This window comes from Strigops habroptila, chromosome Z, assembly GCF_004027225.2.
Source record: "Strigops habroptila isolate Jane chromosome Z, bStrHab1.2.pri, whole genome shotgun sequence".
Classification (NCBI taxonomy): domain Eukaryota; kingdom Metazoa; phylum Chordata; class Aves; order Psittaciformes; family Psittacidae; genus Strigops; species Strigops habroptila.
In genome coordinates this window covers 82,947,366-82,963,202 of record NC_044302.2, presented here as the reverse complement: position 1 = coordinate 82,963,202, position 15,837 = coordinate 82,947,366, and the positions used below count along the sequence as shown (strand labels likewise).

General features: G+C 39.8%; 1 protein-coding gene across 5 annotated transcripts in view; it reads right to left on the bottom strand.

Annotated features, from left to right (window-relative positions):
• Positions 1-1,832: 1,832 nt before the first annotated feature.
• The window catches only part of IL6ST (interleukin 6 signal transducer), a 51,964-nt gene continuing 37,959 nt past the window's right edge, over positions 1,833-15,837 (bottom strand). For all 5 annotated transcript variants that reach the window (XM_030512652.1, XM_030512649.1, XM_030512648.1 and 2 more), the window contains 8 exons: positions 15,196-15,415; positions 13,950-14,126; positions 13,178-13,279; positions 12,476-12,622; positions 11,388-11,528; positions 10,018-10,114; positions 8,552-8,633; positions 1,833-7,701 (listed from right to left, as the gene is read on the bottom strand). In XM_030512652.1, coding sequence (XP_030368512.1) covers positions 6,973-7,701; positions 8,552-8,633; positions 10,018-10,114; positions 11,388-11,528; positions 12,476-12,622; positions 13,178-13,279; positions 13,950-14,126; positions 15,196-15,415 — 1,695 coding nt within the window. In that variant the 3' untranslated portion in view covers positions 1,833-6,972. The remainder of the gene's footprint in view (positions 7,702-8,551; positions 8,634-10,017; positions 10,115-11,387; positions 11,529-12,475; positions 12,623-13,177; positions 13,280-13,949; positions 14,127-15,195; positions 15,416-15,837) is intronic.

Genomic DNA, 15,837 nt, shown 5'->3' with positions numbered 1-15,837 from the left:
TCATCTGGCCTCTTTTGTGTGGACGGGCTATTGTGTGGCCCTGACCAGCAGAAATGTGTGCCCGAGGGCACTGGGAGGCTGACTTGCGTGGCAGCATGGGTGCTGAGCCTGGCCACGGGTCTGGATTCAATGACCCATCAGGATCAGGGGTGGTGGAAGCATGGGATGAAGATCAGAGCTTTTACTGGCAAAGGGTGAGGCAGGGGAGAAGCCGAGGGGACTTGCTAAACCGCCATAAAAGAAACATTAAAACAATACATGAGTAACTTGGTAGCGGGTCAGAGCTGGGGCTGGAGCAGTCAGCCTGTCCGGCTGCTGAAGGCTTCATGCTGCCGCCATCTCCTAGTATGGCTGTGGTGGGCTGAGTGTGCCTGGGCGCTGAGCCCACGCTGGACTGCCCAGAACCTCCCCCTAACGCACCTGGAGGGACAGGCATGAGGACATGCTGTGCCTCTGAGAGTCGCACAGCTGCAGCATGATGGCTCCAACATGGTGCCCAGGCTCCTGCACACAGCCCCAGCACCAGGGCGCTGCCTCAACAGTCCCTGCAGGCTTTGCCGGCACAGGTCTGCTGCTCAGCGGCATCCTGGAGGTAACGGGTGTCCCAGGCACAACCCTGAAGAGTGTTTTCCGAGGATAAGAGGCTGTATCTGCAGCTGCAGAGACTGGCTCAGTGCTCACGGGTGGATGGCTCCTCCAGAGCTGTCCCCCCACCGAAGCCGGCTGCTGGCCCCCGACCCAGCACAGCTGCAGACAAACCAGGTGCCCCTGGGCTAGCACATGTCTAGGCATGTCCCCAGCTCCGCTGGCCCCCAGCCACGGGGATGGAGGGCTGTGCCCGGGAACCTGGCAGCTTCTGCGTGCTGATGTATACACTGCATGACTATGTGTTTCCTGTGGAAAGCAGGGCATTCCTGTAAGTCACTGTCCCGCCTTACTGCCTTTGTTTATTAGAACAGTTACAGGAAGCAATCTCGCTCTGCCAGCAGTGAGGCAGCAGTGAGCAGTGATAACGATGCATCTTCTGCATGTGCTTGGCCCTGCAGTTGTGAAGCACAACTGTGCTGAGCTCAGGTGGGGAGAACACACAAAACCCCCATGTCCCTGTAAAAACTTCAAGGGCCTTATGTAAAGCAGTGACAAGTGAACTACTGCACAGTGAACTAACATTTTGGAAAAGGTGTCCAGTGTTGCATTTTCACTTAACACCAGTGTTAACAGGCATGACATGCCAGGGATGGTTCTTCTCTGGCAGTGACAGAAACGATTTTTGGTGCTGGAGGTGACACTTAATCTAACACATCTCCCCCCCTCCACTCTATGGGTCAGTCTGCCTACACAGATCAGGACTTCAGTCAGGAAGGGCAAGCTGTCTTCCCTCAGGTGCCACCCCTGACGCCTTCTGCAGGTGTGACCATGCTTTGAAGCTCAAACTGCGCCTTTTCAGTACTGAGATGTGGGTTCATGATGGGCCTGTGAGAGTTCCCCAACCCTTAGATACAAAAGAACCAAACCTAGGTGAGGCTGAGGCAATACCAGACAAAGCCCAGTCACTTCTTTCTTGGAAATGAGTCAAGAGCGCAGCCAGAATTATACCCTGCTCCTCATTCCTATAGTGTTCCTTAGAATGGGATTTTTGGACACATTTAGATAGTGCCCTGTCTCGCTGCCTTCTGTGGTTACTACTTATGTCAGCCTTACACAATGTTGAATCCAGCACACAAGGGATGTAGGAAATTTTGTTTTGGTTTCTTTTTGTATATGATGTACTAGACAAATGCAGCATTCAGGCACAGCTGGGTAACAGAGGAAGACATTCAAAACTAACTATGAGGTAAATTGTAGAAAGCAGACTTTATATGACAATAAACATGCAGCTTGCAAAAGAATTAACATAGTGTACTGGTATTAAAACGCATTTCCATACAGAGACAGCTTATGCAGCAGTTTACAAGTTTAACTTCTGGCCGGAGTATGCAAGCCTTTTAAAGCTGGCATTCAAACTACCAGTAGCTTAATCAGCCATACTTAAACTACATACTAACATTTGACTTACTGTTTACATTCACTAGCCATTCAATCCAGCATCAAGGCACTTTCCTTGTCAGTCTGTCTCTGTCCCATGCCTCCACTCACTTAGATGCACATATCAGCACAGCAATATTCTTGACCAGTAGCCTTGACAGTCTCCTTAAGCCCAAATAAAAGCAGCTGGGTCCTAGACAATCCCTCGCTGTATCAAAGTGCCTGGCTGTATGTGACACTGTAAACAAGACTGGCGTGTTAAAAAAACATGGCAAGTTGACTGGATCCATAGCGAATGTGCTCTGATGTGAAGAAAAGCAATAGGTGTTACCAGTTGCAACACTGCAGAGAATGCTCGTCTACCTTGCCTGCAGCCGCTGGAGAAGAGCAGCCGGTGCGGGGTGCAGAAGACGCTTCAGTCTGAGCAGGAGGACGTGGAGCTTTCCAGCCGTATGTTGACAGTTGTGCCATAGGTGTTTTTCATCTATTGTTACAGAAGTGTGCTTCTGCAGAGTATCGCTGACTCTGCTGCGAATATCCCCTTCAAAGTTGGCTTTGCAAATAGACGCAAGTACTGACTAAGGCTGCATTCTGGGCAGCACTCACTGCCCACCCTCTCTCTGCACTAAAATTAAGAGGGGGGGGGAAGTGCATGATAGTTGACATCTGGCCGTCAGTCAATTTTACATTTTACAAATGCGCCCTTGTGCATTAAGTCAGCACTGCTTTTGTTTTTTACGAATGGCTCAGATTGCACAAGTACTACAAAGGAAACAAGTGAAAGCAAAAACATGAATGCATTTTAGATTTTTTTTTTTTTCTTTCTTAGCTGATCCTTTCAATTCTAAGGAAAAGAAATGGAATTTGTGAGTCCAATGCAAGATACTTAATGTTATCCTTCTCCAGACTTCTGCACTTCCACTTCACTGCAGTTTTCTGGGTCAACAGCCAAGCTGTAGACTGTGGGGTTGGCTGTAATTCCCAAATGGCTGCACGAAAAAAGACTCAACATTTTTGTTATAAACCGCTTCCAAATAACATTAAAAGCAACTCTTGGAATTTAAAATGGCTACATGTACCCATCCTAGCAAACAGACAAGAGGTTACAAGGGATTAATGAAAATTTGCAATCCATCAGTCAGGAGAACTTTTTAACATAGTTAAAGGAATGTATCCAAATAACAAACAAATGTCCCTGGGAAAATAAGCTAGCATATTTAGTCCCATTTAATGCACATAAATTACAATTTAAACTGTGTACGTCCTCGAACAGGGCTGACCATTACCACTTTGTCAGTCTTTGGAGTTTCAGATCCCTCTGAGAAGTCTATACCATAGCAGCATATATTTAGGTGGGTCTTGGATGTTCAAGACCTGGCACTAATTAACCAAGTTCAATTACTGAGGTTAAATCAGTACGGATATTCCCACATATTGGGCACACTCATTTAAGTTTTAACCATCCAGCACTGCTCATGATTTACAATCAAAGCTGAAGCTGCAAACCCCACCCCAGGCAATGGGGCTTCTCCACTGCCCAAGAGCAGGACTCACACGCAAACTCCCTCCTCCTCCCAGGGCCAAAGGTTTTTCCCAATCCTGGTGACCAGCATTTTGCTAGGCTGCTGTAGCACAGATCGGCACATGCTTGTCACAAATGCTCTAGAATAAAGCTTTAAAGAAATAAATAATTTTGATTTTCTTTTTTTTTTTTTTTTTTTAAGAAGTTCAAAACAATTTTTGCTCTGCTGTGCTTTGCGCTGCCAGGTTAAGGCTTAGCAGGCAGTTTAGTTTGCTATGGTCAGGCATATGAAACAGTCCCAAGACTTTTACTACATTGGAAGGGGATATTCCCAGGTTAACTGCCCTGAAAGCAAGCCAACACACCCCAGAAACAACCTCCTGTTCTAACAGAAACACTGCAACAGAACTATGGAGATAAATATATTCACTTTTCTTATAAGCTGAGGAGCAGTTAGCCAGCCTGCACTTTTCAGTGCATGCTAATACAGGAATAATACTTTATATTTCTAGTAGCCTCCCTTCCCTGCCACCAAAGTAAAAAGGTCTTCTCTCACCCCCACTTGAAAAATTCCAGCCCAGGAAATCAAGATGGACATGGAAATGGCAATACTGAAGTGTGATTTCATTTTAACAATGCCTTTATTTTGTAAAGTGCACCCTAGTTACTGGGAGGGGAGAAATCTTTTTCTTTAGTCACTATGTTAGAGCCAAGTTCAGAGAATTTAAGTGGATTGCTATCATTACGTTACAGACTCTCTAAAAATCTGTATCCAACTGTTTGATACAATTAAATTGTTACAATCCAAAGTACAAAATCAAATTAAACCCTGAACACTGCATGATACAATATTTGGCACATAGGTTTACAATGTAAACAAGCCGTAAACCTGTTAATTTGTGTAAACCTGTACTGTGGCTTCAACAAGCTATTCACCCACCAGTATCTCCTGCTTAGTCTTTAGCATTTTATCCCTAGATAAATGCACAAGCCTTAAAGATGTAACTCTGTCAGACAGACGGAATTCTCTCTAGGATACACTCCTATATGATTCTGTGAGTTTATCACCACTGGCCCATAAACAACAAAGAAGGATGCCAGAAGTGACAGGCCAGAACTCTTTTAAACACAGACCTTTAAAAATGAGAATCTCTTGACGCTAGTTGTTTCATTTTGGAAATGGTCCATTTAACAGCAACTGAGAACAAAATGCCTTCCCTTTATACAACGGAAAGGCAAACAGGAATTTCAGGAATAACTGAAGTTATCCCTCAAATATAACATATGTTATCAAAAGTTAGTATCACTGGATCACAAAAAAAAAAAAAAAAAAAGGGCAAAAAAAAAAAGCCAGTGTATTTTTGAAGACATCCATGCCTTTGAAGCAATGTTCAGACTAAGCAGCCAGGTTGTGGCCCACAGTATCTCAGCGATGAGGAGGTGGATTAGATGCATATGGCTGCAGGGCAGTTCTAATAAGCACGCACACTGCTCAACAGAGACTTTCCCTTTTACTTGTGGTTTCTACAGTCACTATGAAATTTGCATAGAGAAGACAATCCATCCCCCAGTAAAGTAACTGCTATTATTTTCAAAGAGGAATGTGCGCTGACAAAAGAATGCACCTTCAGTCTCTGAAAAACCCCTACAGATGGTCTTGTGCTGTCTCATGACAGCACTGTTTTCATTATGCCCTTGCTCTGCGGGAGGGAGTTTGAAGGTGATGCAGTGGAGTGGAGAGAGAATGAAGGGGACTGGTCTGAAGAAAGGTGTAGTTACAGTAAGCTGCAACATAGCCTTTTAGTTTAAAAAAGTGCCCAGATACAAAAAATACCACTAGGAGACAGGAACTGTGGAATAATTGAAATGTTATTAAAGATCCTGCATTCTTTATCTGTTTTAAATAGTCCAGACCTCCAGAGGTAATCTTAGGAATTTAGCATTGAATTTCTGTTACAAAAGCAGAAGACATATGTGAACATTTATATGTACACCTGTCCTTCCACGCAAGCAGGCAGACGAGGACAAGGCAAGTTGAAATGATACTGACACCTGCCTTTCCAGGGCCTTTAGCAAGTGCTTTGCAGAACAGCAGCACCAGAGGTCACAGCAGAAAAGGTGGTCTTAAACACATAGTTCTTTTGCTAAAGGAGAACCAAAATCTTTTATTCTCACAACACAGCATTTAGTGTTTTGAATTAAGGTTTTATTAGTGTCAGATTATAAAGCTGACTAGACTAAGTTAAGGTTAAAAAAAAAAATAAAAAAAAAAAAATAGAAGAGTGCCATAAAATTTCTAGTTATCACTGGATAAGGGGTTTATTTTAATGTCATTTCATTTTTCCTTAACCCCTGGTAGAGACAGTCTCCAAGAAATGCATCTTCTTCAATAAAATGCAAACTGTATGAAACAGGGTAAAAGTGAGATTAAGAATAAAGAATTCTAACAACCACATAAGTGTTGTGGCTCATGATTGCTAATACAGAGCAATTAGAAAAATGGTAAAAACTTACAGCTTGTTACTTTCCTCTCAAGCTGTAATCAACAAAGGTGCACTTAATAAACAGAGGCAATTTATATGACAAGAGGGGTATGGTATAATCTGACAGTGATTTGGGTAGAAAACCTCCAAGTAACTGTTAATTAGTGTTTTCATCTGGATTTTTAAACTTCTGAATACAAGACTGAATTACTGTGCGTCAAGTTGCAAGGCACATTTTTAGGCCAAATTAGTATACAGTTCATCTGCACGCATATCTAAATGTAGGCAGAATACCAATTACTATAGTAGCATTCGGAGTCAAACAATCATGGTGGTTTCCTATTTGCACACCATAGCAAGTTATATTTAATTGTTCTAATTTTTAAGTGGGGATGAACATGATTTGCGTGTCTGGTAAATCGGAATCAGACACTGGGCCAAGTAAAAATTCAGAAAGTCAATCAAGCTACTGAAAGTGTATGACAAGTATTCTTCCACATTAGAATAATAAGCTTCAGTCTTACTTTTGCACAAAGATGCTCCAAGCAACTAAAGCTGGCTTTTTAGGCTTGTACACTGTCATGAATCAAAGTATTTCTTCTAGAAGGTCTATTGGCTGATGTCATTAATTGAAACTTGCCATTTTCAATCACGCGTAAATCTGATATGACAAGATGCAAAATCCCCAAGGTAGCACAAAGGCTTATTCAGCTATCCAGACAGAAGATTTTATGTAGTGCATAAAAGTTCAGTCTCCAGTAGGTCTGGACTGAAAATCTTCCACAAAAACAGTCCTTACTGTACTTTGTCATATTACTCTTCACTTAATTTCAATATTTCTATCTTCATTCAGATAAAAATACCTAGCTTAATTTATCAGAAACACAGGAGAAAGTGTGAACAGGCACTAATGAAGGCCTAAACCAGAGCCAGTCTCTTCTCTCACTGTGGCATATAGCCTCCTTGTCTCACAGTCTGTGGGAGGTAACTTTTTGGCATTTCATCAACTGATGGTGTATTTCCTTCCACTATTTCAGGTCCCACAGTTTGTCCTTCAGTACTTGCCTGTACAACATCTGATACAGCAGCTTCCTGGCTATTTTTTTCCAGCCCAAGGCCCAATAGCTGTGAACACTGACCTGAGATCTGCAGTTGTGCAAATCCAATAGTATCCCCCTCATTAGCAGAAGTGATTTGCTTCATTCTTTCAAAGCATGGTCTGTCTGTGTTGGTTTCACCCTGAACACCATTTTGCTTGAAATACTGCTGCCTCTGTGTTGTACTGTCACCTCCTCCAGCGTGATGATCCTCTGATCTCTCTTCTGAATCTAGCAGTGGCTGAGTCGACTCAGATCTTGAAAAGACTTGCACAGGTGTTTGGTCTCTGTAGCCGTTAAGTACTACAGTTGAATACTGTACAGTGCTTGAAGTGTTTTGTGTAGTTTCACCTTCATCACTGTCAGAGACACTTTGCCTAGGAGAAGACATGCATGAGGACCCTCCAATACCACTGCTGTGCCCTTCTGAAGTACTTTTTTCCTTTTTAAGTAAGTCAAAGGGTTTTAGATCTTGTTCTGAGAAAGACTTCTTGTCATCAGCTTCTATTTCTACGACGCTTACGTCTGTGAAGCTGCCTTCTGGATACATCTGATCTTTGGAACTAAAGTTATGCTGAAAGAAAGAGATGGATGTTGCCTAAGAGGAAGGTTATGTTCAAAATAAAAAACCCCATTAAATACCTGAATTTTTATTCTGTAATTTTTTGAAGTTTCTTCATTTAATTTTTTTCCTAAGTTTGGCAATACCTCCAAATTATGTTATGAAGGATGTAGCTTTGTTTCCAATATAAAGCCTTGCTTACGCAAGTGTTCTAGAAGCACAGTTGGTGCAAGCTTTGCTCTAATTTTAATTATTCTTAAGAGCCATAAACATAGAACCATTTGCTCTGCAGCACAGGAACATTCTGTATTGAGAGCCATACTTACCTTGTTTCCAATAATGCATTCAATGTGATGGCTATTCTTCACAGAAGTTAGTCACAGTTTATTGAACAGAATTTGCTATGTCATTCACCCCCCATGGGGCATAAATTTTGCTATCACCTTCTCATGCACGAGTAACTTAAAGCTTTCTCTCTCATTCACGATTTAACTGTGCAAACAAGTCATAGTTTAGGGTTTTAAGAACGGGAATCATGAGTTCTGTTACTTAACCCTGATTTTCCATGAATGAGTAAAATAATTAGGACTTGACCCTTCCAACTACTAGACTGAATATAACTCACAATGTTAAAGCCTGCTCTATACTGTGAACTTGTGCTAAGGGCCATGTATTTCTAATGCTGAATCTATTAATGAAAAGAAGTCTAATAACCATGTTGTACCACAATGTCATGAAACTTAACATCCAAGTTTTTTTCCTTGAAATCCCTGTGTGCTAGAAGACAGAAGACTTCCACTGGTTAGTTTGTTTGAAACCTTGTGGACCAGGAAAGTAGAGGATGCAGAAAGATGAGTATTACCTTAGCTGGAACTTGAGGAGACCACTGAGCAATGTTACTCTTGGATGGATCAGGGACAATAGGCCAGATATGCTTTTTAATTCTGTAAAGGATTAAAACCAGAATAGAATTACAAGATGCACTCCCCAAATTCCTATGTTAGTAGCAAGTACTGCATAATCCAGGACACTACTCCTTTACACAGGAATTTTGCAAGAGTATTTATTTCCAACTAGGAATGCTTCCTGGGCTACTTTACATCTTTGTAGGAAGCTGTACTACTTAGCAGAACACAGCACTGCACTTGTAACTGCTTCACACATTAGATGTAGCTATCCAAGGCAAGGCAAACTAACAAACGGTAATGAGTTAGGGATTTTAAAATTTATAGCTCTCTAGAATCTACAGAGCACTTATTTCATTAAAGTCTATGATGCATGTCAGTATAAAAATACACTGTTGCTCCTTTAAGATATCGATATCACAGCTGTCAATCTAAGCCATCTTCACAGCTAAAAATAAAGCGAAACTATTTGAAGAAAAACTTGCTTGGTTGTTTGTAACTCTCAACTCCCAAGTTTAAGAATGTAGTAAAAAAATAGATGTAGTAAAAATAGATGTTTCTGTAGATCATTCACTCCCAACCAAACTAACTTTGAAACTGATGCATCTATCGCACTCTTTAGACAAGGTGCAACAACAGATGCTCTGTAGAAGAACTCTGAAGAAAACTATAAGATGGGCTTTGCAAACTGACATCGATTAAGAACAGATTTTAGTAACAGCAGGGAGGTCAGAAAGAAAAGGGCACAAAATGCTGTCTTTAATTAGAAAGAAAAGATAGTTGACTGGGTACATGGGATATGTGCTACTCCTTGGCAGGGAAAAGACTTCAGCAATAAGCACTCAGCTAAAGCCACAGACAAGAGCTCTGTGGTAGGTAGAGGGAGCAGAAGGAAAGAAGATGTTTCCCAGCAGGTAATAAATTGGCACAGAGTTTGACTGAGGTTATGCAAGGTAGTTAAGTAAGATGCATGCATGACTTTTTTGGTTGTTAAGCTTAAGGTTTGCTAACACTGTAATTAAACAGCTAAAATACAGCCAGCAAACAGATCATCTGTGCTTCACAAACTAAGGACCATCATTCCACTCTGACATGATGACTAAGAAAACAACACAGAAGATGTCACGATCACAACTTAACAAACATAATCCTCACCAACTCTAGCAAATGAAGCTAGGAAGCAGGAATTTCCTTGCACGATTGAGTCATGGAACATTTAGGTTGTGTGCAAATCCTTAACAGTAAGAAATTAGTTTCAGAAGAGGCAACTTTCTCAAGGAAAAAAGTGTTTATCACTAGTGAATATGTGTGTTTTACCTTCCTTTTCTGATCTAGCTGCAGAATATTTACTTGTGTTGAATTATTGCCATCTATTATTCCCAGAAATACCAGAAATGTATGAAAAAGACTTTGTTATACTTACAAATCACGTTTGTTGAAGCAAAACAAAACTCCAAGGAGCACAATCAACAGGAACGCTAGACACACAGGTACAACTATGGCTTCAATCTCTCCTTTCCCTGAAGGAAATGAAGAGAAGCAGTTATAGCTCACTTTGACATTTAAGGAACTCAGCAGCGGCATACATTCCCAAAGGGACAGGGAGAATTTGAAACTGAATACACCAGCAGCACTCAGTCTTAAGATTCACCTTCAGAAAAACCTTTCCACCATATGAAAAGAGCCTGTAAGTGAAAACACAAAAAGCTCTGTCCCAGTAATCTAATGGCTTGCATCAACAAAAACCCCCAGGTTGCTCTAGGAGTTATAATACTGACGAAGCAAGTAAATTTACAGTTTGGGCAGATATGACAGGAACATCTATATGAATTCATCTCTGGTCCAGGTGTTTCAGTGGCCTTATTGCTGCCATAACATCATCATGGGCAAGCAAGCAATTTAAGCAAAGTCACTAGTCATCCATAAGTCTATTCCGTACATGAAAATATCCTCTGCCTGCAAACATGTAAGTTGCATTATTGTTATGTATTCCTTCCAATGTTACAGACATTAAGTAAAACTTGCAGAATGCTTAGGGAAAAACAACACTATACAGAAAAAGAACATTAAAACCTGCTAAATTTAAAGAAGTGCTTTTCACAACTAAGTTCAATTAACACTGTTGCTCTTACCATTACAAATATGAAGCACTCTCTAGAGCTGAACATACAATAAATGTCACTCTTCAAAATGAGTCTCTGTAGAGAACTGTAACAAACTTTAATAGTGATATAAATAAGAATGTGGAACCTGACAAAGGGTTGCAAGAATGGCATGTGCTGACTGGCACCTAGATTAGCAAATCAAGATCCCAGTAAGTCTCTGCAGCTTCTCAGGACACCCATGTCAGGATAATAAGGGCCAACCTACTTTGAGATTAAAACAAAAATTCTGGACTCTAGGACCAGGGTAGAAGCCATCAGACATCAGAAGAGAAAACAAGGGCACTGAGTAAATCCTGATGGCTCACACAGAGTGGGGACAAAAGAATACTATAACCCAAAGTATACACAAAACAATCCCAAAACAGTGTTTACCAACATAAAAGAGCAATCCAGGATATATGCAGAGGATAGCTTGTCCTCTGTACAATTGGAATAAGCTGTGACTAAACTGCCTCTTTCTGACTGAGTACTAGATAGGTTACCTGAATACCATGCACCTAGTGAGTCTGACTTTCACTGCAACATTTTCTTTAATGAAGTCACCTTCCCCTCCCATCATATCTTGCACAGAGCCTTGCTATAGTGTTGCAACATTACTTCCTACTTTAATTGTGCCACTCTTCCTTACCAAATTTTTGTGTAGTAAATGTAAAATCAGGACCACTCCTGCCTCCTTCATCTGTGTATGCCATCATCCGCACAGTATACAGTGTGTCACTGGCTAGAGAAGAAAGGGTATACTCTGTCTTGGAAGGATCCACTGTCACAGCTAAAGAAAGGAAAAAAATTATACTAGTTTTCTGTACAATTGATTAGATCTCCACAAACACAGTAACATTAGGACACCATGTCCTAGTTTTAGTAGAATGAATGGCTGTATGGAAAATACAACACAAAGACGACAGGCTTGTACAAGAAATGCTGAGATTCATTTGTTTCTGTTCAAGTGTTTGAATTTAGTCTCTTTCTTGATGTTATTTTATGTGTTAATTTCCTGTGGGTTTGTGTGTTTTGTTTTTTTTTGTTCCTCCTTCACGCCCCCCCCAGTGTAGCTACAAACAAAACCAGTAGTAACGTTGAGGCTTAAAGGTCTCTAATAAGCAGAATACATGGCTAACTAGAAATAGCCAGCTGCTAATCAGAAAAAACTGTTAAGAAGCAGTAGAGTAGGCATAAGTAATTGGCCCTTCCAATTTAAGCAAATCTAAAAATTAAAAGATTTTGATAGTGCTACCCCCTGTCTTATGCCTGCTGCTCATACACACTACTGAGAATGAAAATGCACTTCAAACAAGATGTTTTACATCAGTAATATTGTATTGATCTAGAGCTCCAGGAGGATTAAAAATACCTCCCTTTTTTTTAAGGCTTTATCCTATTTGAATGCAGTCAACTTCTTTACATCTTGAATGGTCCAGCTTTACCTTGCTACACCAACATCTCATCCTGTATTTAGATAGAAAAATGGAAGCAAAGTACTCGCCAATCAGCTTTCAGCAACTAAACTCACTACCCTGTTATACACAGACTGAATGTTCTGAATCCTTTAATAGGGACTTTTCTGTTTGGTATAGATGCCTCAGACACTAGCTTTATGTTATCAGAACTGACTGTCAGCCACAGTTGATTCTGTATCTCTTTTTTCAGGAGCATGAATTAGGAAGAAGACCAACGGAATACTTCAATGCCACAAAGTACTTATCTGCTTTTTGTTACCTGTTTCATTTCCATCAATAGTTTTGTAAAATATGGTATAACTTCTGATAAATCCATTTTGTTCATCCACTGTGAGATGGTTCCATGTCAAAACAGCTTCAGCTTTTCCTACTTTTTTAGTCTGAACTGTTGGTCCTTTTGAAGGACCTGTAACAGGAGATGAAGATTAGTTTCTGTTGTGCACCCTTGCATCCACAGAAACAGTATTAGTGAGCACTGAATTGCTACTGTGTAGAAACTTCAATGGAATAGCTGGACTAACTCATCTGCAAAGCATTATTTTCAGACAACACAGAAACTCCGAAGATGTTTTGGAAGAGAAACCTCCAGGGAGAAAAAGATGTGAAAAACAATAATCAGCAGATCACATGAAATCTTCAATTGAACGTAATTAGTCTTGGCTTTATACTTGAATTTGAAAATACCACAGATAAAAATATTACTACAACAATAAAATAACACACAAGACAAATTATCTGATAAAGCTTGGAAAAAGAGTCAGCCACAGACATCTGTTTAACTCCTAAATATTGTAAATAAGCAGAATGGACATTAATCAAAGGGATAAGATCTAGTATATCAGATGACTCTGAAGTGTAGGACTACTTTTTGTTATGTAGCCCATATTAAAGAAAAGGTCTCATTATTTTTTTAATCAAAAAAGTCAGTTTACATGCTCCAAGATGACTATTTTGTACTTACGATCCTGCTGAAGATAGGCTTTCACGGACTGTCCACTTCCCTGACCATCAGCATATAGAGGGTACACAGTTATCAAGTAACACTTGAAAGGCTTTATATCACCTAAAAAAAGATATTGAAAAACGTGTTGTTCCACAAATAGTCAAATTCCTCACCATTCTTCTTGTTTACTTCAGATACAGGGTTCTGGGTTTTGGCTGTATTATTAACTCCAAAATATTAACTGAAGGATTAATACAATGATTCACACAGAAATGCTAAATTTAATAAACAGACTTCATAGAAGTTTTAGGTTCGGGTTTTTTTTTTTTTTTTCATTTATTTTAAATAAAAAGCCTTTATCTGTCTGCAGCACTGAACCACAAAATTATTGATTTGAGCTACTGATCACAATCACGATCTGAGAAGAACTGTGAAGCTGACGAAGTTTCATTGTTTGAACTGCAAGAGGGATCAGAGAATTTGATTTTGAAGGAACTCAACCTTTTCACTTCTTTAATGGTTTCCAAGAATGAGAAGACTAAAACAAAAATGCAGATAAACCCCTTGCTGTTACATAACATAAATTTTAAAATGAAAGATTAGGTAAAATTCTGTATTTGACAAAACCACAGATACTTCCATACTCATCACAAACTAACAGAAGCCCTCAGCATTATCGCAGATTCCTGTCTCACAATAAAATTCTAGTAAGTATAAGAATTTTCCTTGAGAATATTTACTAGGCTTAGAGAGTGTCTACAATGCATTTGTAGACTTATAAGCTAAATACCTTTTAAGTATGTTCCTTGAACATTTCCTGGTTCATTCTGCCATTCTATGATGCAGTCTGAGCTGTTGGACACCAGACACCATTCAATCACGTATTTAAGAACATAACTGTTAGGAGCAGTCCACCCTACCCACAATTTGCCATCTTTAGGTAGTGTTCTAACATTCTTCACAGGAGCTGTGATGAAAGAAAACAGAAAGGTTACATGTACTGACAGTTCTTCTGCTACATATTATAATAATAGCTATTTTGTCAAATGTGGATTCTTTTGGGTTATTGCAATGGTGACAATTTGACAGAACCTAAGTAAATGTAAAAGCCATTTTCTGAAATACAAGCAGTATTAGGCTATTTAGGAACTGTTAATTACTCAGCTCCTCTGCTCTCAAACACAGTAGGTTGCCTTACTGCACAGTAAACATACTATGTTTCTTCCAAACTAAGGGGTTTATTTCAGAGAGATATCAAACTTTGAGACTTCTGAATTCCTTATAATATATTTGCTGGAATATATTCCTATCTTGCAGCAAAATTCTAATACCGACACACATGTACCTTACAAAGTACTTCTAACTGCAATACTACTGTTTGAAACATACTGTGGCTCTCCTTTGGTGTTTAGGCTAAAAGCATCATCTGTCTCTATACTTGTTTCTTTGCTTCCTATCCTGGTAGTGTTCAGATTGCCTAAGACGAGGCTGGAAGTAAGGAGAAACCAGCCTGTAGTTACTACTACTGCATGATGAAAGGAACAGAATAAAAAGAAACATGAGCAGTAGGGAAACAGTGGAAGCAGATGACAAAGCAACCAGGCAAGATACTGAAAGCGTGGGAGAGTGAGACTGAGACAAGAGAAGAAAGGAGTGAGGGGACATCAGAAAGCAGAACAATCGTGAGATGGTATATACAGGAACTATTGGATGCTTGCTTCCCCAACCCTTTTTTAAAAAAAGAAGACAAAAATGCCTGCTATGCTAAGAAAAACAATACATAGCACATGGTAGCTCTACAGATCAAAACCAACAGCAAACTAGCACACACAGCTTCAAATGAACCTGTAAGGATATAAATCCACACATTGCCTGGTATATAAATGGTAGCATAATTATAAGGCATATGACAGTAGATACATTCTGTAATACTTTAATTATGCGTCCATATTAAAGGTATCATTTTACAACACTGAAGATTTCTTAAATCAGAAGCCATGCAGATGCATTTGAAAGAGACATTACTAGGCACTAACCTTTTGAATTATTTGCTGGGATAAGTAAAACTGATGGAGGGGATGCCCCGACTTTGTTACGGGCAACCACAGTCACTTCATAAGTTCCATTTGGCATCTTTAATGTAAGGTTGGTGGTATTAACACTGTATTTCTCTGGTGGACTGGAGAGAGATGACTTGGCTCTGACAGTCACTTCATACTGCAAGATTACTCCATTGGCTTCAAATGGCTCCAGTGCCTGTTAGAAACACATCTTTGATTATAATGATAGTGTACAAATGTGACTTAACCTTTACTGTCTTTAATGCATAATTTAAAAATCTAAGAGCAAGACAAGTTACATAGATCAAATAGCTGCGTGCTGAAGGAAAGCACAAATAACCTGCATTCATTTCCATAACGCATTAACTTCTGGAATTATTTCAGGTTTAAATCCTACTTTTCTTGGCTTACCTGTAAAACTACCTGTAAACTACCCTGTAGTTTAATAAAAGCTATTCTGTAAAGACTGCAGAACATGTGTTGATAAAACCTTCATTTTATGTGACCTTACCACACACATGACAATAAGGAAATCTTACATCTTAACCTGTGTTAAATCCGAATGCAGAACAGCCTGAGTAGTCATCTTCTATTAATGTAGAAAAATACTTGTTTTGT